Raw genomic sequence first — 24661 nt, forward strand, 5'->3', positions numbered from 1 at the left:
AATAAACCTGTTGGACTTTAACCTGGTGTTGTTAAACTTCTTACTGTGATAACCTAATCAGCAGTCCGTCTGGTTTCTGGCTGCTTGCAATTTTTGGACTGGGCCCCTTCACACACACACACACACACAGGCTGGCTGGGCTCCCTGGGACATTTTTGGTCAAGTCCTGCAGCCAAGTGTGGCCACTTTCACAGTTCTTTAGGGTTCAAGTCCTTTTCCCAGCTCATAAAAAAGGCCTGAGTTGCCCGAAAAACTTACACCTGCTGGAGTATTTGTATTATTAATATTGGCAAGTAGATATACTGGGATTCTCATCTTATCAGTGAGCTGCAGACTGTGCATATTCCAGGAAGGAGTAAGATGCTTTATAGCATATGGAAGAACTGCCTCACAGATTGGCAATTCATGCTGAGCAAAAGTTCTTTTCATTCATGAAAGTCTTCTCTGGTGCAAAATGGAATTGTACAAGGCTTTTAAGGTAGAGCAAGACTTTGTATGGAAAGAAACAATCATACTATTTATAGTTGGTACCTTGCAATATTCTAAATTCTAGATGAAGTTACCTGTCTTTGTGTATCTGTTGAAGATAGGAAACGACTTACAACATTGCAGCAATGTCCTACGGCATGGCTTCCCAAATTTTTCGAGCCGTGGAACGCCTAGTGACCTCCTAAGAGCATTGGGGAACCCCAAGGATTCGCATAATATTGACGCCCCTTTTTTTGCTGCGAAATAAGTGCGAACATAGAAATCAAATGTAAACAAGTCTTTTCTAGCTATATATATATTTGCATATATGAGGAATTAGGAAGAAGCACCCAGTCACAAATACAGCTGGCAGCAACATGCCCCCTTGACACTAACCACTGGAAGTAGTACCCACTTTAGGAGTGGGTAATCTGGTACTATTTTAAAAATTCCCTTACTAAAATAATACTTATTATCTTTTGTCATTTTTACAGGGAGGAATTATGCTGGAAAGTTGATCTCATATCGCAGCCACACACACCTCTCCTTCACATATTCATACACACTCACCTCGGCCCCTCATATACACACACTCACCTTGCTCTCTCACACAGACACTCACATCTCTCTCTCTCTCTCACATTCACATCCACACTTACCCCCCTCTCTCACACCCCGCCCCTCCTCCCCTCCTCCCCCACCACATGTGTCCCCAAAGCCTAAACCATCCCATTCTCTCACAAACACGCCTCTCCGGAGGCTGAATCCCCTTCCCCTCTACATGCCTCTCCAAGGCACAAACCCCCCCTATTGTCTCACACATGCCTCTCCAAAACCCAAACAATGCCCCCCCCCGACACCCACATATGCTTCTAGGAGGCTGTAACCCCACCCCTCTCTCTCACACACACCTTACCTTGGGTTGGTTAACCACAGAATAGAATCCATACATTGCAGTAGAAAGCCATTCGGCCCACCGAGTCTGCACTGACTCTCTATCCAAGCCCACCCCACCCGCACCCTCTATCTCTGTAACCCCATGCATTTACCATGGTTAATCCACATAACCTACACATCTTAGGACACTAAGGGGTAATTTAACATCACCAATCCACCTAACCTGCACATCTTTGGACTGAGGGAGGAAACTGGAGCACCCAGAGGAAACCCGCCAGACACAGGGAAAACGTGCAACTCCACACAGACAATCACTCAAGGCCAGAATCGAATCTAGGTCCCTGGTGCTGTGAGGCAGCAGTGCTAATCACTGTGCCACTATGCCACCCTCTCCAAGTCCTCCTCCACACATCTCTCCAAGGCCTCTCACTGATTCCTGATGCTTCTTTTTGCTGCCAGCTCCAATCTCAGGATCAATCCTTGCTGTTGGCCATGGGCTTTTTTGCCAAGCAACAGTGAGATGGAATAAATCAATGACTAGTCAGACTATCAGCATCCAGTGCTTCAAAAGGCCTTGCTCTGCTTTGCCCATTTCATTGCTGTGATTATTTTTGAAATTGGTCAATTGCTGCTTTTGAACCTTGTGAATAGAAAACTGTTTCATGTGGTGTGCTGCATGGCTCAGTTTGGGATCCCTGCTGTTTGTTTTATATGTTAATGATTTGGATTTGAACATGGGGGACATGATTGAGAAATTTACAGAGGGACACAAAAATGGCCATGTAGTGGATTGTGTAGAGGATAGCTCTACACAATCTCCAAAATAATGTAGACAGGTTGGTGGAGTGGGCAGGAAAGTGGCAGATGGAGTTCAGCTCTGATAAATGTGAGGTAATGTATTTAGACAGGTCAAACAGTAAAAAGAAATACACAATAAATGAGATTAACTGAGAGGAGTAGAGGAAATGAGAGTTCTTGGCGTGCAAGTGCACAGGTCACTAAAGTTAACAGTACAGGTAGATAAAGTTTTAAAGAAGGCATATGGAATGCTCTCCTTCATTGGCAGAGGTATAGAACACAAAAGTAGGGATATAATGATGAAACTGTATAAGATACTGGTGAGGTCACAACTGGAATATTGTGTGCAGTTCTGGTATCACAGGAAGGACGTAATAGCTCTGGAGAGAGTGCAGAGAAGATTTACCAGAATGTTGCCAGGGCTAGAGAATTGTAACTATGAGGAGAAATTGAAGAGGTTGGTGTTGTTTTCCTTGGAACAGTGAAGGCTGAGGAGGTGACAGGATTGATATATACAAAATTGTAAGGGATAGAGATAGAGTAGACAGGAGGAACCTCTATCTTTCGGCAAAGAGTTCAAAACCCAGGTGTCATAGATTCAAGCTAAGTGGCAGAGGATTAGAGAGGACATGAGGAAAAACATTTTTACGTAGAAGGTGTTGGGTGCCAGTGCACGGACAGTGACTGCCACTGCCACCGCCTTCCAGGCCTCTTTGCTGGCACAACCCCTGGCTCGTCACCCATGCGGGGGAAGAAAATGTCCCTCCTCTCCTCCACTGCATCCAGCAGCTGGCCCAGCTCTTTCTCCATGAACATCGGAGCAGTTCTTCTTAGTGCCATCTTCCTGGCGTGACTACTTGGGAGTCCCTCATAAGCGCTTATATGTAACTCTCCGTTGTTAACGGCATATAGCTGCAGCAACTTTGGATGAGTCACGTGCCCAGAGGGTCCATTTCAGCGAGAATCACATTGAGGCTTTTTTATTGCACTAAGCACCATAAGATTGTGACTTGTGGCTCGCCGATAAAACCAATGCCATTCACTCCTGTTTTCTCGCTCATTCAGCACTTAGAATTTTTTTGTGAGATCGCACCTTTAAGTGTCATGTTGGCGAGAATAACGGAATGATCCATGTCAGTCTTTCAGCTGCACTTCACACCACAATCCTCCCACACTCAGTCATGTTTTTGGAGGCTTGGGAGTTTTGTGCCGGTACTAGGGGGGCAGGGCCTAAACACGGCAGTGAACCCAGCTTCAAAGCACTCATGCGCCATTTTGCAAGGATGCACTTATATCACAGTGCAATGGGAGACCCCCTCGCTCCTCGCATGGACATCGAGAACCACCCTCTCATTGGCGACATGTTATCCCACACCATTCCCGACAAGGGTCACTGGCATCAAGGCATTCCCCCTGACTGACACCTACATGCCACCCCCATCATGGCCCTGTGGCGTGACCATTGCACCAGGTCTCCGCTGGTGGTGACAAATATTCTCGCCATTATCGTGCTGTGCCTGAAGGAAAATTCTGTGCTCTGGGAGTTGAACCGGTTATGCATATTTAAATGCATATCTAAAGCCAGCTTCACGCCATTAGAAAGGGGCCGGGAGATCTGCGCTAGGCGCGGCAAGGTTGGAGAATTGCCCCCATTACTTTCAGTAAAGTTCGCAGAGCTTTGAAACATGGTTGTCTTTTCTATTTAGCTCTAATCTAACCACCCAGGGCTTCTGGCTAAACATTCCATGACTTCAAATCTTCTGCACAGCAGCCTGCAGCTTTTAGTAGGTTTTGCTTTACTTCAAAAAATGTTGTGACTTTACAAAGCATTCTGGTAAGATATGGTCAATTTTTAAAGAACTGCCTGCAGCAAACAACATTCTGTATTTCATTAAAATATCTCAAGTTTCAACCACACATTTCTGTTAGTCAGGAATATTACCACATCTTACAGAAAAATATTTACCTAGATGGGGTGCAATGAAGGTTCACTACATTGTTTGCTGGGAAAAGAGAGAAATGAGAATTCAGAAGAATGAGTGTCATAGAGTCAGTTAGAGCACAGAAGGAGACAATTTTGCTCATTGAGTCAATGCTGGCTCTTTGTTAAGCAAACCGTCAGTCCCATTTCAATCCATGAGATTCCTGATGAGGATGTTACACCTCCAGCTGATGTTATTACTGGACAGTCAGATCCGAGAATGAAACCCTGGCCAGCTAACGTTTAGCAAAAAGCAGCAGCACAGTAGCACAGTGGTTAGCACTGCTGCCACACATTCCTGGCTTGGGTCATTGTCAATGCGGAGTCTGCACATTCTCCTTGTGTCTGCATGGTTTCCTCCGGGTGCTCTGGTTTCCTTCCACAGTCCGAAAGACATGCTGGTTAGGTGCATTGGCAATGCTAAATTCTCCCTCAGTGTACCTGAACAGGCGCCTGGGGGATTTTCACAGTTTTCATTACAGTGTTCATGTAGGCCTACTTGTTGACGCTAATAAGTAAACTTAAACTGTAAAACATTTATTAAATATGAAAAGATTGACTAAAATACAATACTCCTTCAACCCACCTATATCTTCACAGATGTACACTGATTTTTAAATATAACACAAGTTACTAAATTTATCTTATATTATAATATTCTTGGTAAGTATGCAGTCTTAGTAAATCAGCAGGCATGCCAATTGTTGTCAGCTGCACCACTCTGAAACCAAGTGGCAGATACTAACCGAAACAACTTTCGTGAAATTTTCATCAAATCCCCCCAGATGCTTGTTACACTATGAATCAACTGGTCTCACTGGAACTCTGATTTCCACTCGAGTGTTTCCAATTACCACTCTCAAAGGGCACACTTCTCCCACATAAGGATCTTTCTCAGATGCCTTCATAAAAGATCCACATCCAGTTATTAAATTCTTTCAGTATTCCTTTGCCCTGGATTACCATGTGCATTTAAGCTTCCATGCAGTCTCTCAGGCACCCAACCATGCCAACAGAACATCACTGTACACAGTGTAGGTAGGCTGTATCAAGATGTCACCAACCTTCGGATTACTTCAGATGTCACCAGGTTTGCACCTTGATGACTTCACCAGGTTTGCACCTTGAAACTCTGTTTGTAACTGGGAGCAACAAACGGTACCTTGTTCAAAGTCCCTTTGGCTTCAGTCTTCCTGGGACTTTTCTTTCTTTTCATTCCCTGGTCTTTAGAACTGTATGTTTTTTAGCTCCTGGAACTTGCTTTCTGCCCCTTACTCTATAATCCAGCCCCTCTGTTGGCAGTTTGTGTGTGAGCTGTTTTCTTCTCAGGTTCCTGGTTTCAACTGAACAACAAGTGCTTATGTTTTTCGGTGTGGGCTCCTGGTTGCTAAGCAACAGCCTAGTCTTTCTTTAAAACTGTTGTTTCCATGTTGTAAACCCTTTAATTACAATGCAGGTACTGTTTGATGTGAAATCCTAACCCATAGACATGCAGGCACCTTTGTTTAACATGAAGTTACTAAAGTTTTAATCCTTTCTTACACAGAAACACAAAATTAAACTTACGTAAAGCTATACTTTATTTCTAATACCCACAAATACAAATATAGGTTACTTAAAACAACCTCTGTTTCCTGACAAGGGTAATACTGCTGATATGATGTACATGTACTTCCAAAAGACATTTGATACAGTGCCACACAACAGACATGAGGAAAAATATACCTGTGGGAATAAAAGGGGCAGTAGCAATGTGGATATAAAATTGGCGAAACAGTAAGAAGCAGAAAGTAATGCTTAATCGATATTTTTTAAACAGGAGGAATCTTTTTATTGGTTTTCCCTTGGGGTCGTTATTGGAACCCTTACTTTTTCCTGATATATGTTAATGATCTGGGTCTTGGTGTACAGGGGACAATTTAAAAGTATGCACATGATACAAAACGTGGTAGTATTGTCAACTATGAGGAGGACAGTGTAGAACTTCAAAAGGACATTAGACAAGTTGGCAGAATAGGCAAATATGTGGCAGGTGAAGTTCAATACGGAGAAGTGTGAGGTGATGCATTTTGGTAGGAAGAATATGAAGAGACAATGCAAAATAAGAGGTAAAGTTTTTAAGGGGGTGCAGGTGCAGAGGAATCTGGGTGTATATGTGTATTGATCATTTATAATGGCAGTCCAAGAAAGAGCAGTTAATAAAGTATATTGTATTCTGGTTTTATTAATAGGGGAACAGAGTATTAGAGCAAAGAGGTAATGCTGAATTCATACAAGACACTTGTTAGACCTCAGCCAGAGTACTGTGTACAGTTCTGGGCGCCACTCTAGGAAGGATGTGAATGCATTAGAGAGAATGCAGAAGAGGTTAACCAGAATGGTTCCGGGGTGAGAAACTTCAGTTCTGAGGATTGATTGGAGAGGTTGGGACTGTTCTCCTTTGAGAGGAGAAGCCTAAGAGAAGGTCTGATAGAGATGTTCAAAATCATGATGGAGTTGGACAGGATAGGCAGAAACTGTTTTCACACATAAAAGAATAAAGAATGAGAGGGTACAGATTTAAAGTGATTTGCAAAAGAAGCATAGGTGATGAGTGGTTCATGTTTGGAATACACTGCACTTGGAAGTGTGGTGGAGACAAGTTCCATTGAGCCATTCAAGAGGGCATTAGATGATTATTTGAATAGAGACAATATGCAAGAGTAAGAAGAAAAGGCAGGGGAATGGCACAAGATCATAATGCTCATTTGGAAGGCTGGTGCAGACACAATGGGCCAAATGGCCTCCTTCTGCAGCATAACAATACTGTGATACTATGAAGTCTATTTTCTTCAAGTGACTATCCAGTGTTACTTTGAAATCATTGATCTTTCACTACCCTTGTGGGTTGCAGGTTTCAGGACATTATCACCCACTGCTCAGAAGTTAAAATACCCCACCGCTGGGACTATTCTGGTAAAGCCCCAATGCAACTTTAATGATCCCCATCTTTCCTAAAGCATGGCAACCCATTCTGGGTTCTAGTTGTGGTTGAACAAGGGCTTTAAGGTTTGGCAGAACCTCCCTGTTTTTTCACTCAATATCTTTATTTTTGAAGCCCAAGACCACATATGCTTTGCTAACCATTCTCTCAATATGTCCTGCCACTTTCAAAAATCTACACTATTCATTCCAAGCCCTTTTATCCCTACAACCTCTTTAGAATTGTACTAGTTAGTCTATATTGCTTCTCCCTATCCCTCTACCACAATGCATAATTTCACACTTCTCTGTATTAAATTCCATTTTCCACCTGTTTGTTCATTCTGTTAGCCTACCTATGTCCTATGGCAGTCGATTTGTATCATCTTCACTTATTGTCACTCTCCTATATTTGCTATGATTCGCAAATTTAGAAATTTTGCTCTGGAACCGTGGTCCTAACACTGACCCTTGTAATTCGTGGTCCTAACACTGACCCTTGTAATTCGCAAGCCACAGTTTTGTTAACCAGCTTTTATATGGTACTTTGTCAAATGCTTTCTTCAAATTTATATAAGCAACATGTGCTACATTCCCTGTATCAGCTTTCTATGTTACTTCATTATAATGTTTAATTAACTTAGTCAAGCAAAGTCTGCCTTTTACAAATCCATGTGGATTAGCCTTAATTAGGTGCTAAGATTCTGAGAGGGTTTGACAGAATAGATGTTGAGAGCCTGTTCTCTCTGGCTGGAGAATCTAACACTTGAGCACAGCCATTGGATCAGGGGATGACCATCTTCTTCAAAACTTCTTCACTCAAAGGGTTGTGAATTCTTGGAATTCTCTGTTCCAGAGAGCACTGGTTCAAGTTCAAAAACAGAAAATGCTGGAAAATTTCAACAGGTCTGACAGCATCTTTGGAGAGAAAATAGAGCTGATGTTTCAAGTCTGGATGCCGCTTCGTCAGAGGATGACCCTTCGGCCATTCAGATTTGAAATGTTAGCTCTATTCTCTCTCCACAGGTGCTGTCAGACCTGCTGAGATTTTCCAGCATTTTCTATTTTTGTTTCAGATTCCAGCATCCACAGTAATTTGCTTTTATCTTATGTGGATTCAAGTTGCTGAGTATATTCAAGGCTCTGGTTATTTTGAACTCTAAGGGATCAGGGAAATGGGGATTGGGCAAGAATGTGCAAGTTGAGGTTGAGGATCAGTCATGATTTTATTAAATGGCTCGAGGAGTCATATGGCCTATATCTGCTCCTATTTCTCATGTTCTTAATACTCTTATAAGAAAGTCATAAAAGTGTGAGCCATATCTATTGTAATTAATCTGTACTTCAATTTCCTGTTAGATTTGCATTAAACTCAGCCATGGATTAATATTTTAATGTATCCTTTAACAGGAGTTTGCTGCACTGACAAAGGAGTTAAATGCTTGCAGAGAACAACTGTTGGAAAAAGAAGAGGAAATTTCTGAACTTAAAGCCGAGAGGAACAATACAAGAGTAAGTTAGCGATGTTTAGCCTGGAAACTGCTATTGCTGTGTATTTGGGATGATTGAATTTAACAGTTTCAAGGGAATTTATTTCCGCATTATTTTACACATAGTCAGTCTGTGGCTAAAATGTTTTCTCCAGTTTAACAGTGCAACCACCAATAAAAAAGAGTTGACTTAACCCTCTAAATCAGGTGTGAACTGCTTTTAGGAAGCAAGGAAAAGCAATTCAAAAGTTCTGCAGAACTGTGATAATAAGACAGGAATAACAGTTTGAGTGGCAAGAGGTCAAAATTCAAGACCTTGCTGGTCACTTCATCAACTCCTCCTCCAGAATAGACTGGGGAGTCAATTATGGTAAGAGATAGTTTAAAGCAGCAAGCAAAGTGAGCTATCATTGTCTTAGATTTGATTTACTGATGCACGAGCCCTTACAAGGTGTAACTCAAGGTTCCAGAAGAGCCTCCATAAGTTTGAGGCTCAGCCTAATTTAAACTTGAAGAGTAAGCTGCATGTCCCAAGCTATTGCTACCATTTTGCTTTGCTGAAGCTATTGATTAAACAGAAGATTCCTGCCTCTATGAAGTGCGTTGACTGCCTACATGCTAGTTGTTGTTGTTGTTAACAAATTAAGTTTTAAAGGTCAAAAAAGCCAAGCAATTATATAAGAAAAAGGATCATTCAACTGAAAACATTTCACACCCAACGCCCTCTACCCCCAACCCATATCAGTGTATCTGTTCCAAACAGGTGCTCAGCAATTCTGATGCTTCTCAGTGACTATATTTGCATTATTAATTTATGGGATGTGGGCATCACACATCAGACCAGCATTTATTATCCATCCCTAGTTGCCCTTGAGAATGTGATGGTGAGTTGCCTTCTGAATCGCTGCAGTCCCAGGGGTGGAGGTACATCCACATTGCTGTTGGGGAAGGTGTTTCAGGATTTTGACCTGGAGACAGTAAAGGAATGGTGATACATTTCCAAGTCAGGATGGTGAAAGGCGAGGAGGGGAACCTCCAGGTGGTGGTGTTCCCAGGTATCTGTTGCTCTTGAGCTTCTAGGTGGTAGTGGTCATTGGTTTGAAAGGTTCTGCCTCAGGAACCTTGGTGAGTTCCTGCAGAGTAACTTATAGATGATACACAAGGCTGCCACTGCCCATTGATGGTGGAGGGATTGCATGTTTGTGAAAGGGGGAGCAATCAAGCTGGCTGCTTTGGCTTGGATGGTGTCAAACTTCTTGAGTGTTGGTGAAGCTGCATTCATCAAGACAAGTTGAGAGTATTCCATCACACCCCTGACTTGTGCCTTGTTGGCTTTGGGGAGTCTGGAGGTGAGTTACCTGCCACAGGATTCCAAGCCTTTGACTTGCTCTGGTAGGCACAGTATTTATATGGCTAGCCTGGTTCAAGTGCAGGTTCTCCGATATCATCTATTCCTGCCCTGCTGCCAGTGAGAATGGAGAATTTAGCGCTCAGCCAAAACTCCATTCACTGCAGTAGCACCAGAGAATCCCAGCTGTGGACAAGATCAGAGGTTTTTAGCTCAGTTTCTGGTCAATGTTTACCCCAAGATGTTGATAGCGGGGGATTTAGCGATGGTAATGCCATTGAATATCAAGGAACGATGTTAGATCCTTTTGTTGGAGATGGCCATTGCCTGGCACTTGTGTGGCATGATTGTGACTTGCCACTTCTCAGCCCAAGCCTAGATATTGTCCAGGTCTTGTTGCCTTTGAACATGGACTGCTTCAGTATCTGAGGAGTTGCGAATGATACTAAACATTGTCCAGTCATCAGCGAACATCCCCACTTTTGCCCTCATAATGGAAGGAAGGTCATTGATGAAGCAGTTGAAGATCATTGGGATCCAGAGGAACTCCTGCAATGATGTCCTGGATCTGAGGTGATTGACCTCCAACCGCTACAACTATCTTCCTTTGTGCCACATGTGAATCTAACCAATGGAGGGCTTTCTCCCTGATTCCAATTGCCTCCAGTTTTGCTAGGGCTCCTTGATGCCATACTCAGTCAAATGCTGCTTTGATGTCAAGGGCAGTCACTCCCACCTCACCTCAGGCACTCAGCTCTTTTGTCTTGCACTGTTTATGCATAGTACCTGACACACTGCTGGATGAGATTGTGGTGTGCTGGATGTCTTAAATATGTTGTAGGCCTCAGATCTATACACCTTATAATATGAAAATCAGACAGTCTTTCTGCATTCAGCATCCATTATCACATTAAGACTATTGCATTAATGTGCTGTATTACTAATAACATTGTTGTTCCTATCATTGCTTGCCACACAAATCAGTGTCTTGGTCCTAAGAGTCAGCTGATGTTTTTACTTGCCTCTTTTGTGAGTTGGGTCAAAAATAGTAGCCCCTTTCTCTATAGGTATATCATGTTATGCATCAAGAGATGGTTTGTCTGAGACCTGGACCAAAGGTAGGAGAATTTACTGACCATTTCCAGTGCGGTATATTTAGTGTGACCAAGAGTGGAAATATGACACCCCATCCCTTAACGTTGGTTTCCTTCATGCCGATACTAAGCGAGAGCAAGTTACATGGGAGCAACATTCCATTAATCTTTGTAGTGGAGTTGCTGCATGACTCACTAGCATGGCATCATTATCGTCATCATCCTTTCTGATCAGGACTGTCTTCGCTTTCAGTCTGGACAAATTGTAGAGCTTTCTGTCTGACCTTGTAAGCATTCCTGCAGGAAGGCTAGGGTCAGGAGCATGCAGAAGAAAATTCCAAACAAAGTGGGGATTAGGACACTACTCTTTTCAACTCGATTTTTCACCAGAAACTGTGAGAAGTGGTGCCATAAAACTGTACAGTACAGTGCATATTGTTAAGAAAAAGAGTGGATGAGACTAAGGAGCAATGGTAGACAGCAGTTTTCTCCAAACTCTTGTAGAGTTTGGCTCTGCTCATGGTGTTGAATGCTTTAGTGAGATCTACAAAAGCAAGGTGAAGAGGTCTTTGATCTTGTGGCTGGCATATGGAGAAGATCCTGTCCATAATCTCAAATAAGTGCCTGCGCTTTCTTGGGCACATACATGGAATGAAAGACAGATACGTTGCCAAGAATTTTCTGCACAATAAGGTAACTGAAGCCAGAAGACCAGGAGGATGCCCAAAGCTCTACTTCAATTATGCCTACAAGCATGACATGATCAAATAATGATTTGTACACCTGCGAGACCAAGCAATGACAGAGGTAAATGGCGACGTCATGTGTTGTATGGTTTGTGTCATCACGATGATCCATGACCACAGTGACTTGACAACATATGCTGCCAAAAACAACAACCCACATTCACAGCTGATGACCACTAAATTCGCAGCACCTGTGGCAGAAGCTGCCTCTCATTGATTGGTCTCTTCTGCCACTGGAAAATGTGAACCATATGAATCTAACACATCCCCAATGGATTTTCTGCATTTCCATCTTCTTCCATAAATGGAAGCATGCCGTAACAATGACACTTGAGAGTCAGGTTTTATGCTGACTGTGATTGCTAGGTTTTTAACACAGCCAAGGTTTTTCATTACTATTGCCATTCATACTATATACATTATGATTGAAGGTGTATGTAGTTAATGATCATTGGACTGAATTGGACCTCTACAGAAAGTTATTAGAATAATCTAATGTAACTCCTGGAGGACCTTCGGCCCCCGATAGCTATGGCATTCTCATTGTCTGCTCTGGAATAGAAATACCTCTAGTAGATTTGTCAGTTAAAATCCACCTCTTGTAATGCCATATTGATTTATTTCTTGTTTGAATGTGTGAAAAATGGCATACAGGAAAAGTCCTTCTTGTTTATCCAGCCAGTCCCATACAATTGTAATAACTTGTGCAATAGATAGACCGCACATCCCACATGAAAGCCAGTTAATCTCCAGGGAGAAGAAAAGGAACAGATAAAAATCCCAGCCAATTTAGGGGAAAGAAATCTGGGAAATTCGTTTCCAGCCATGATCTTATTGAATGGCAGAGCAATAAGCAAATAGCCTACTCCTGCTCCTATTTCTTCTAATCTTATGACCCTCTTAGCTAATTGAAACTATTTCAGAAGATCACTCTGGCCTTGATAATGTCATATTATCATACCATGTTTGTCCTGAAACCTCACTGTTCTCTTTTTCAGGATGTTGTACTGACTACAGGATGTCAAGTCAGAGGTCTGTAGTTTCCTGGATTATCCTTTCATACTTTTTCTAAATTGCCACAACTCATACTTCTCGCCAGGTTCTTGGCAAAATTCAAACTCACTGATTCGCCTAGAAAAATGCCAGAAATGTGACCCAAGCTGCTCTGCAGCAGCATTGCACATGCATTTTTTAAAAAACATTTTTCTCTTTTGCATTTTTTTCAATACCTAGTTCGTATTTTTCTGCAGTGAAACATACTTTCATATTGCCTGTGTTTTTCCATATTTAATTCTCATACAATCTTGGTGCACTCTCCATGACCGAGTCCTTCTGGATATCTGTGCCTTTTCCATAATGTGGAGATGCCGGCGTTGGACTGGGGTGAACACATAAGAAGTCTCACAACACCAGGTTAAAGTCCATAAGCCATTCTTTTATGATCACTCTAACGTATAAATTTGGTCATGCTGTGCAAATCTTCAGGTGCCAGTTGGCCTAAAAAGCCCCCAGTGTGACAGACAAGAAGTGCACACACATTTCTAACTAGTAATTGGCCTGTCATACTACTGAAGAAAAAATTACCATTATATGATTGAATTGATATGAAACAGTCAGTATCAACCTGGTTTCCAATCTCCTTGTTCTCTGACACCAAGCATCCAATCCCCCTGCCCTGTCTCATTATTTCTCTACCAAGGGGTAGACAGAAGTAGATATATAACTGAGCTTTTTCATTTTCTTTAGGATTCTGCCAGCACCCCACTGTAGAACCCCTGTAATTTACTTAATTTTGCGAAGGAACTTGATGAAGTTCTACATTTGGTGGAATCAGTGGTAACTTAAAAATGTGGATTGAGAACTAGTTTGGCAATGGTAAGCAGAAGATGAGAATGAAGAAATTACATAAATTTAGTCTGGAGGAGAATATCCAGCTGAGGGCTGTTCACACTAAAGTGAATTGAAGATAGAAATATTATTAAAATGTCTTTAGAATACCAAATTATGTGGGTAGATGACAAATATATCAGGGTGATAAATGGTATTTTAAAAATGAGTTAAGTGGACAAAGCAAAGATAACGAAGTTTTTGTGATTTATGTATATTTGTCGTCAAGAATGATTTTTAACTAAAGGATTTAGTAGATATAAGTTTGATATAATTTCTTTCAGCTCTTGTTGGAACATTTGGAATGCCTTGTGTCAAGACATGAACGATCACTGAGAATGACAGTGGTGAAACGGCAAGCTCAGTCTCCTTCAGGGGTTTCCAGTGAAGTTGAGGTTTTGAAAGCATTAAAGTCTCTTTTTGAGCACCATAAAGCTTTAGATGAGAAGGTAAGGGAATAGCTTACAAAGATGATTCCATGAGCAATTGTTCCCAGCAGAAATGTGACACTCGTTGAGAATTCATTTCAAGTAATCATGAATCATTATTTTATAATGCTTTGTTCCTTTAAAATTAATGATCTATTAAGTACAAATTATTTAATGCTAATTGATTGTATTATCTGTTGTTTGTAAAATGCATGTTTACTTTCTAACTTAACACATTTGCTGAAGTCCGTTGTAATTCCAGATTGTTAAAAGCAGAATGGAATGAAGAAACACAAATGTTTCACTGTTAAAATGGGAGGTTTTTGTGTCCTACTAAATTACTGTTTATTTGAGGACTGTCAGCAATTGTACCCATATCAAAACTAGAAGTCAGAGAACCCAAATAAACACTAGGGCTGTAAAATGGCTCTGTGCTTTATCTGGCAGTTATGCTGAGTTTGTGTTTGAGATGTAGATATTTTATGTGTTTGGCCAAATATATGTTGTGTGCACTGTTTCCCCTCTCTTGAATCTGTTGTGTGTAAGCTACTGTTGCAAATTAGAGACCTCTAATTTTTTCCCCCAGATTCTTACTAAGCCTTGCACATGGCATTAGGTAAGACCAACAGATTAAAATATCTTCAGGGTGATCCCAGCACTTGGCACACATGTTTCGTATCTATCCTCAGGTCTGAAAGTAGTCTACTAGCACCAGCAACTCTTAAAGAAGTCTGCTTTTGCATCTGTATTTTTTACTCTAATTAAAATAGTTGCGGATGGGGTGGGGGTGGTCAGTGGTGGGGGTTTCACTGATGAGCAATTGTGCACCTGCAGGGAATTCTGCAGCATTAATAACCTTGTTTGGAGAATCAGTGTGTCCAATAATAGAGGTTCACTTGAAGAATCAATTTCAAATGTTATATGGCTTAACATAATGAGAAATGAAGACTTACTGAGCTTTACATGCACAGCATACACATACAATGCATTAAATGTTTTTAGATATCACATTAATGTGTAGAATATACATAAAACTTGACAAGAGCCTTGGGAATGCATTTCAAGAAATCATGGAATCATTGTTTTGTATTTCTTTGTCTTTTTTAAAATTACAGATAAGTTCAACAGAAAATATTTAATCCTAACTGATGTTGTTTGTAAATTGTATAATTATTTTCTCATTTGTTATATTTTCTGAAGTCCAGTGTGATTCCAAATTGTTAAAACTAAAATAGAATGAGGAAGCAAAAAAATTCACTGTTGAAATGGAAGATATTTGTGTTCTGATAAATTGCTGTTTATTTAAGAGCTGCCCAGTGCTCATTGTTTCATATCTCATGGAAGATTCAGGCCTCTCATGCTCTATAGTATGGGTCTCCTACATGTGATTCAAGTGCCTATGATCATGTTACAGTCCCTAGAGTGTTTCTAACCTCTTGGAACATGTACAAATTAACTTCTGCATTTTAGAACATGGACGGGAAAATGATTTGTATGGATTTCCATGGATTTTAATATAATTGACACATCCCCTCGTTGTATCTTGACCCCTCGCCATATTTTCAAACCGTGCTGACCATGAAGTCACACAACACAGTTTACAACAGGTTTGCACAGACATGAACCTGTCATGGGGGTTTCCCCAGGGGCGTAAGTATCGCCTCCGGGGGACAAGTCACATGGTCAGACAGTGCCCTGGCAATGCCCCCTAACACTGCCTCTTGGCACAGGTTAGCACTGCCAGGTTACCAACCTGTGACAAGGGGCAGGCCCCAGTGAGAGCCTCATGGATGAAGTTTAATGCAAATGTGGTTGCATGCCGGGAGTGGACAGATGAGCAGAAGATGCCGGTGGTGGCCTTTGCAGGTGGAGGGGGAGGGGGTGTTTCTAGCTCCGATTATGGGAAAAAGGGGCCAATTATTGGGAGTTGGAAGAAGGAGCTGATGATCGCTGGTGGGGGTGTGGTGGAAGGGGGGGTCGAACTGAATGCGGTAACTCCGACTTTGGGTGGGGAGGGGAGCCCGTGAGGCTTCCGTGATGGGATGGTGGAAGACATTTATCCAGGTTATGATCGTGACCTTTAAGTATGGCGCCCTGATCTTTGGGCAGCCGGGCTTTGCCAGCATGTTTAGGCACCCCCCCCCCCCCCCCCCCCCCCCCCGCCCATGGCGTAAATCACCACCCCCTTGATTTTATTTTGGCAGAGTGTGGTAAAACCTGGAAAGAAAACTGACTGGTTTCTCTGGAGAGAAACATGCCAGTTTTCTCGCTAGAAACAACACCCCATTTTGGGTGCGAAGCGATTCATGCTAGTAAAATGGGTGTGAGAAGATAGCAAACTGTCTGAAGCTGGGCACGAATCTGACTTTCAGCATCGCATGCTATTTTCCCGCCTCTCCATGCTGATTGATGGGTGGGACGAGGGTTCGCGCCCCAGCGTCCAGCAAAAATCTGTCAATTTGTTTCTCTTTTCAGCTGACTCGCTTAACTATAAATCTTCAGACCTTTGAACTTACTCCAGGTATTCATTTTGTTTATAGTTCTTCTGTCTTCATAATCCTGTGATGTTTTGATTTGACTATTGGTTACCCTACTCTGCAGTCAACCTGTTTTTCAGAATAACAAAATTCAAAAAATTATTTAAAAAGCTGAGAATTTAGCTGTCTGATCTGAGCAAGTCAAGGAGGCATTTGCGAAAGACATTTGGATGTACATGCACCACAGCACATAATGGCTCCTTGCAACTGTAGTCTTATTGAGAAGTTTTGATGAAAACATGTTAAAAGCCTCCAAACGTAATGACTCAATAGACCAGGTTGGAACTCTGCCACATTGTTTCTGCAAGGTGCATATTTGTAAATATTCAAATATCTGCTGTGGATGATCAGGTCAGGTACCGATCGTGATTCCTCAGCAGCTGCAAATGAAAGTTAAGTAAAGTACAATTGTTAAAAAAAAATCCTGTAGAACCAGAGGAAGAAGTAATGCTCTCCCAAGACCACAGAAATTGTGTATGCCAAACTTTGCCCAGTACCTTTTCTTCGAACTTACCTGGGGACAATTGCAGGTGAGCTGCTGAACATTGACCTCTTCACTTGGATGGGTGACCTGTGGAGGTGCAGATGACACCAGCAGCTCCTGCCAAGTATGCTGGTTTGGTCCAAGGATCAAATCGATCCTTGGGTCTCAGAGTTTGGGTGCACATTAATCATGTCATTAGGGTCAACGTTTCAAGTGTACATTCTGACATGAAGGCCTGGGTTTTTACCGAGTCAGGATGACTTGGGAGCCCTTTAAATATGGCAGACAGGTTCCGATTCTGGGATTCCCAGCTCCGTTCGCAGGCTGTGCGATTTTTGGGAGTGCTTTTAAAGTTCCTATCAGAAACCCACATCCAGCACTCCCAACCTGGATAATTACATTGTGGAGATAAGTATTTTCTACTCCTTTGCAATTTTCATGGAGTTGGACAAGATTTATAAAGACTCATGGTGCGCGGCACCTCAGGGGAGTTTTAAACCTAGTCTGCATAAGAGGATCTTTAAAAAGTAAGGTCTCCCTCATGCCTTCAATGCCAAGTTATTGCCATGGTGCCCTAAAGCCCCTCATGCCCCTTATGTTCCTTTACCTACCACCATGCTCCCTATGCTAAGCTCTGCTCTTCAATCCACCCACGCCATGATCCCTCAAGTCCCCTTTACCAAGCTCTGCCCTTCCACCCATCCTCAATGGCCCCTCATGCCCCTATAGCTCTTCATGCCCATTAACCTACTATACAATTTATTCAACCAAAGAACCTTGCAATGTTTAGTGGTTTGTGTAAAAAATATTGAAATAAAGTAATTCATTAAGAACTTTCTCCTGTTTGAAAGAAAAGTGTGTGCTACAAGCTAATAAAGTGTCAATCGTCCAGGCCCTTTGAGTTATAGAGTAATATAGTACAGAAGAGGCCCTTCAGCCCATTGGGTCTGCATCAACAAAACTACACTAAATCTACACTACTCCCACTTTCCAGTACTTGGCCCATAGCCTTGAATGTTATGACGGGGGTGATTCTCCCAAAAAAATTCTAAGTGCTGAATTGGCAGGAAAAATGGTGTAAATCACGATTGTTTTTTCGGTGGCATTTCAGACTCGTATCTACCATACTCTGTGCAATGCAGAGGTCACAATCGTGAATCTCATTAAAAGCTCGGAGGAGGTGGGGAGAGGCCTATTTATGCCGGAGTCTGACAGTTCCGGAACTGGCAGCCTCCCGTTTGTTGGCAAGCTCGATTGCTGGCCTGAGACCCTCGCACTGCTGCCTCGCAGCTTCCACCATGGCCTGATCATGGCCCGATCATGGCCCCCACAAGCACTCCCGGGCCAGCCCCGACCAACCCCTCCAACCCCCCCCCCCCCCACCCACCGCTGTCCTGGAGCATCCTGCTCACTAGCCCCACCCCACTCCAGCAGTGACAATGCCCCCCACACCCCTCACTCCGGAAGACACCTCCCCATGGGAGACAGACTCCCGCACCCCGACAGACCCCCCAAGGGAGGCAGACCCCCCCCAGCCTGCCCCGTTCGCTGGCCTCCCTCCAGTCCCAACCAGATCCCCATGCAGAATGGCAGCTGGACCCCCCACCCGCATTGATCACCCCCTCGGCCTCGCCCCTTGGCACCACCTCCTAGGCCCCCCTTGCACTGCCTGATGCCCAGTGGGCAGTGCCATGGTGCCCCCTGGGCATGGGCACTTTGCCCTTTGGGCAGTATCAGGGGGCACTGGCTGGCACTGCCAGGGTGCCCATGCCCAGGGGACACCACTCCCTGCCACCCTACCCTCTGGGGGTCCCGATTGCCCCCCATTCACATCAGCGGGGTCTCCCGCTAGTTCCCCAAAAGTGGGGAGCTACTCTAAACCCCGCCGGAATGAATTTGTACTGATGGGCTGGGACTGCTATCGGGCCCAGAGAATTCAGTCCCGGGCCCAATGATGACATTCAAATAACATTAAAAATAGATTAAAATGGCTTACCTGGTCTTCCCGCTGGTTTCCTATGTGGTCCTGACTGCGCTGGATTTCCGGTGGTGGGAAATGCGCATGCGTCGGGAATGCATGCGTGAATCCCATGAATCGATGCACGCGTGCATCTCGCGACCCATCCTGCCAAAGTATTAGTGGGTTGGAATGGGAGATTCGCCCCTGACATTTCAAGTGCTCATCCATGTACTTTTTAAGGTAATGAGGTTTCCTGCCTCTTTTACTCTCTCAGGTAGTGCATTCTAGACTCCCACCACTTTCTGTGTGAAAAAGGTTTTCTCAGATCCCCTCTAAACCTCCTGCCCCTCATCTTAAAATTATGCCCCCTCCAAATTGATCCTTCAGCTAAGGAGAACAGCTGCTTACTATCCATCATGTCCATACTCTTCAATCTTAAACATCTGAATTAGGTCACCCTCAGCCTTCTCTGCTCTAAAGAAAACAACCTGAGCCTATCCAGCCTCTCTTCATAGCTCAAATGCTCCATCCCAGGCAACATCCTGGTGAACCTCCTCAGTAACCCCTCTAGTGCAATCAAATCCTTCCTATAGTGAGGTGATCAGAACTGCCACAGTACTCCAGCTGTGGCCTAACCAAAGTTTTGTACACCTCCAACATAACAAAGAGCGAAGAACAGTACAGCACAGGAACAAGCCCTTCAGCCCACAGATGCCTCTCTAATCTAATATTTTCTTGCCTCTACATGGACAATATACCTCTATTCCCTGCCTATTCATGTATCTATCCAGATGCCTCTTGAACGTTGTTATGGAATCCGTTTCCACCACCTCCTCCAGCAGTGCGTTTCAGGCATTCACCATTGTGTATGAAAAACCTGCCCCTTATATCTCTTTTAAACTTTCCCCCTCTCACTTTCAACCTATGCCCCTGAGTAGTTGACCCTTCGACCCTGGGAAAAAGTCTCTGACTATCCAATCTATCCAAGCCTGTCATAATCTTGTAAACCTCTATCAGGTTTTCCCTCATCCTCCAACGCTCCAATGAAAACAATCCAAATTTGTTCAACCTTTCTTCATAGTCCATATCCTCCAAACCAGGCAACATCCTGGTAAATCTCTTCTGCATCCTTTCCAATGCATCAACATCCTTCTGGTAGTGTGGCAACCAGAATACCCCCCTGCTCTTATATTCTATGCCATGACTGATAAAGGCATGTGTCCATTTGCCTTCTTAACTACCATATTAACCTGTTCTGCCACCTTCAGGGATCTGTAGACAAGAACCCCAAAATCATCCCTCTGTTCCTCTGAGCTTACTAGTGTCCTGCCATTCATTGAGTACTCCCTTTTCTTGTTATTCCTTTCAAAGTGCATCATGTCATTCTTTTCAGGTTTAAATTCCATTTGCCACTGATTTGCTCATCTGGCCAACCCATCTATATATTCCTGCAACATAAGATGTTCTTCCTTACTATCAACCACCTTGCCAATCTTCGTGTCACGCACAGATCTATTTAATATCCCCCCATTCAATTGTTGAATTGACTACAATGATCAGAGACTGATTACATAAGCTTGGCTAAGAGCCCAGACAGTTATTTGAATACTAGAACAGCTGCTCCAAAGGAAACGTAATTTGATTGATAGCTCAGTCCCTCTGAACTCTGCAATCAATTTTACAATATTTGTTTACACAAGCTAACTGGTTTCAAGGATTTGTGGTTTTTCAGACTTCATTCAGTTATAGGACAGACTTTTTTGTCAAATATACCAGAACATTCTCAATAAACAACTTTTTCAATACTTTTTACACATTCCATTGTGCACTTCAGGGTTCATTGCACAATGAGTCAGTGGGCATAGAAATCCCATAGCTTGGCATAGGGGCATGATGGGACATCGTGGCGGGGGGGCATGAGTAAGCCATGAATGGGACATAGCGAGTGATTAGAGAGTGAAGGGGGTGTGAAGGGTAAGGGATGGAGGGCCTTCGTGTTTTTATTTTAGCAGAGGCAAAGTCCCATGGCACTGAGATGGACATTTTACACAGCCCATCTCTACACTCTGTAACCTGTTGGTTGGCCTGTTTCCAGTTCGCACCCACACCCAGCAATCAAGATTCCCCTTTGTGGGCGTTTCCTCCTGAGACGGGCAAGCCAAACCTGGAATTTTCCAGATTCCCCCTACCCGCTTCGAGGACGAGAATCCAGATGGGAGTCTCATCTACTGAGAACACAGATCAGGAATCAAGGTGCGTTAATTTTCTGTTCATATGCAGAAAATACTTCTGAAAACATTCTGACTTGAGGAATACTTGGGAACCAACACTGAAGTCAGCTAGATTATATATTTTCTTTTTTGTTTGTGAGACTTCACAATTGACTTCTGAATTTGTTTGCACAGCAACACTTCAAGAGTATCTCATTGCTTGTGAGGTGCTTTGGTACAGGGTGGAACTGTGAGAAGGTGTTATCAAAATACAAGTTTTTCCTTTCTGTGGAAAGTTGTGCAGCACTCACAGTTTTATTTTAATGCTATCAGTGCAATGTGGCATCAGCTGAATATTGCTTTCAGATTTTCCATTACTTTAACTTGGAAGGTATTACTGAGTACTGTATATGTACATATAGGTATTATTGAGTACTGTATATGTTCTCACATAGGACCAGTATTTTATATTGGGCTACAGGAGAATTAAATGATGGGTTTGAAATGCAGTGCTCTTCCGTCAATTTGCCTTTTTTGAAAATTTAAGGGATTACAAAACCTCAGATGCATGGTTTTGTGGTACAAAAAGCTCATTATAATTAGATCACCAAACGTATGTCATAAATAGCAAAGTAGACATGTCATAAATAGCAAAGTAGACATGTCATAAATAGCAAAGTAGACGGGGCGGCACGGTAGCACAGTGATTAGCACTGCTGCTTCACAGCTCCAGGGACCTGGGTTCGATTCCCGGCTTGGGTCACTGTCTGTGTGGAGTTTGCACATTCTCCTCGTGTCTGCGTGGGTTTCCTCCGGGAGCTCCGGTTTCCTCCCACAGTCCAAAGATGTGCGGGTTAGGTTGATTGGCTATGCTAAAATTGCCCCTTAGTGTCCTGGGACGCGTGGACTAGCGGGTAAAATATGTAGGGATATGGGGGTGGGATTGTGGTCAGTGCAGACTCGATGGGCCGAATGGCCTCTTTCTGTACTGTAGGGTTTCTATGATTTCTACATGTTCTTGATTGAAGCCAATATATATGAATAATCAAGGTTTAGTGCAGTACAAGTATTTTCATTTCTGGAAAGCAGGAGGGAGTTTTAACTTGCAAGGGGGGAATGGCTATAGATGTGAACGAGTTATTCAAGGAGGCTGTGAAATTACAGAAACCTTTAAATACTGAAACAGATAGCCTAAGTGAAAGATTTTTGCTCAAAATTCTTGTTCTGAGAGAACACTTTCACTGCTTTGGACTCGCTTGACTGTGGAAGTCATTTATGCAAGTTGGGCTTTATTTTTACTTTGATCCACACTACAACAGCAATGGAGCAGCTATATAGTTCCAACTTGGACCTCTGGTGAGAATCATGAAAAGCAGCACCAGCAACACTGGTAGCAATACTAGCAGCACTGGCATCTTGGCATGCAACAAGTGTGAAATTCAGGCCAATATATAGTCTCATCAACGTCCTATACAACTATAGAAAAACATCCCTACTTTTGCATTCCATTCCCCTTGCAATCAACAACAAAATTCCTTTGTCTTCCTAATCACTTGCTGTACCTGCAAAGTAACTTTCCATGATCGATTTACCAGGACAACCAGATCCCTCTGTACCTCAGAGTTCCATTTTCTTTCTCAATTTAAATAATATGCTGCTTTTCTGTTCTGCATCGCAAAGTGGACAATTTCACATTTTCCCACATGATACTCCACCTGCCCAACTTTTGCCCACTCACTTAAACCATCTATGGCCCTTTTCAGCTCCCCTTACAACTTACTTTCCTACCTGTCTTTGCATCATCAGCAAATTTAGAAAATCCAAGTCAATGATATAAATTGCAAACAATTGATGCCCCAAACACTGATTCTATGAAACTTGCAACATCTGCGAACTGGAAAATGACCCATTTATGCCTACTCTCTATTTCCTATTAGCTAACAAATCTTCTATCTCCTACACCATGAGCTCTTATTTTGTGTAATAAGCTGTGATGTGGCACCTTGTCAAATTTCTTCTGGAAATCTAATTATAGCACATCCACAGGTTTGCCTTTATCCACATTTCTTGTTACTTATCCATGTTGCTTGTTGAACGTAGCATTCACATACCATGCAATAGTGGTTGGCTCAAGGTAAGCCCTGAAGGCCTCCAAAATTTCACTGACTTTCTGATTCTCGGTGAGATCTCGGCTGTAATAAAGCTTGGAGCACTCTTTCACCAGTACTGAAAACAGAGTTGCTACACCAGATCATCAAATACGCCTTTATTCAACAGCATAATTTTGTGTTTCAGCAGTCTCCTGCCTCTTTCCTCTGAAATTCATGGTTAAAACTGCTCTGTTAAGTACTTTGGTGAAGTTTGCTTTCTTGGCTCATGCAGGACATTTACATTCCCAGTTGCATAATGTCAAGTTCTATTACTCTGGCGAAGCTGATATTGTTGTGTTACTGTCACCAAGCCAATCTCGATGATGCTGTTTGTTGCAATTTACAGCTTATTCTGCCAAAGAATAATGTTATTTCGAAAGGTAGCTGAGTTGGTAACATTGTTTAGTGAGTTTTATGTAAATCTGAACTGTCTGAGAAATTTTCAGAGTTACGATTCTTGTAACTTCTTGAGAAATTTAGATTTGACTTATGAAAAACTACAACACAGAAGGGAGCCATTTGGTCTGTCATACCTATCCTGGTGCTTTGAAATAGAAGTCATGCTCAATCACACAACTTTGCTTTTTGACCATAATCCTGTGATTTCCTCATCCTGAAGAAAATATCCAATCCCTTTTTAAAATTATTTATGGAATCAACTTCCACTGCATTTTTAGGTGCAGAGTTCCAGATCCTGACAGCTCTCAGTGAAAACATTCTTCATTTCCCTCAATCTTTTGCTTAGGCATTTTGCATTTGCAGATAAATACACTTTGCCAATGTTTCAAATCTGTGTCTTGTGGCTATTGACCCATTCGCCAGAAGGAATGATATTTATTCTTTCAAAACACCACCACCTTCAAGTTCCCCTCCCCGCCATCCAACTCTCCTTCACTCTTGCTGGCTCAAAATCCTAGAACTCCCTAACAGAACTGTAGGTGCTCCCATAACACATGGACGAGAGCTGTTCAGAAAGGCTCATCACCACCTTCTAAGGCCAATTAGGGATGGACAATAAATGATGCTCTAGCCAATGACACCAGCATCCCATTAACAAATAAAACTTTTAAAATTTTTGAAAAGCTCTAGTAGATCACATCTTAACTTTTTCTATCCCAAGGAAAAGAATCTTAACTTTCCCAGCCTCTGCACATGACTGAAGTTCTTCCTCCCTGGTGCGAAGTGGGAATTCTTGTGCGATGTGGGAATTCAGGGACCCTTC

General features: G+C 42.7%; 1 protein-coding gene across 1 annotated transcript in view; it reads left to right on the forward strand.

Annotated features, from left to right (window-relative positions):
- The window catches only part of ppfia2 (PTPRF interacting protein alpha 2), a 411670-nt gene that overhangs the window by 171908 nt on the left and 215101 nt on the right, over positions 1-24661 (forward strand). Inside the window, exons 2-3 of the mRNA XM_078221160.1 lie at positions 8516-8617; positions 13955-14119. Coding sequence (XP_078077286.1) covers positions 8516-8617; positions 13955-14119 — 267 coding nt within the window. The remainder of the gene's footprint in view (positions 1-8515; positions 8618-13954; positions 14120-24661) is intronic.

Source organism: Mustelus asterias, chromosome 9 (assembly GCF_964213995.1).
Source record: "Mustelus asterias chromosome 9, sMusAst1.hap1.1, whole genome shotgun sequence".
NCBI classification, from domain to species: Eukaryota; Metazoa; Chordata; class Chondrichthyes; order Carcharhiniformes; family Triakidae; genus Mustelus; species Mustelus asterias.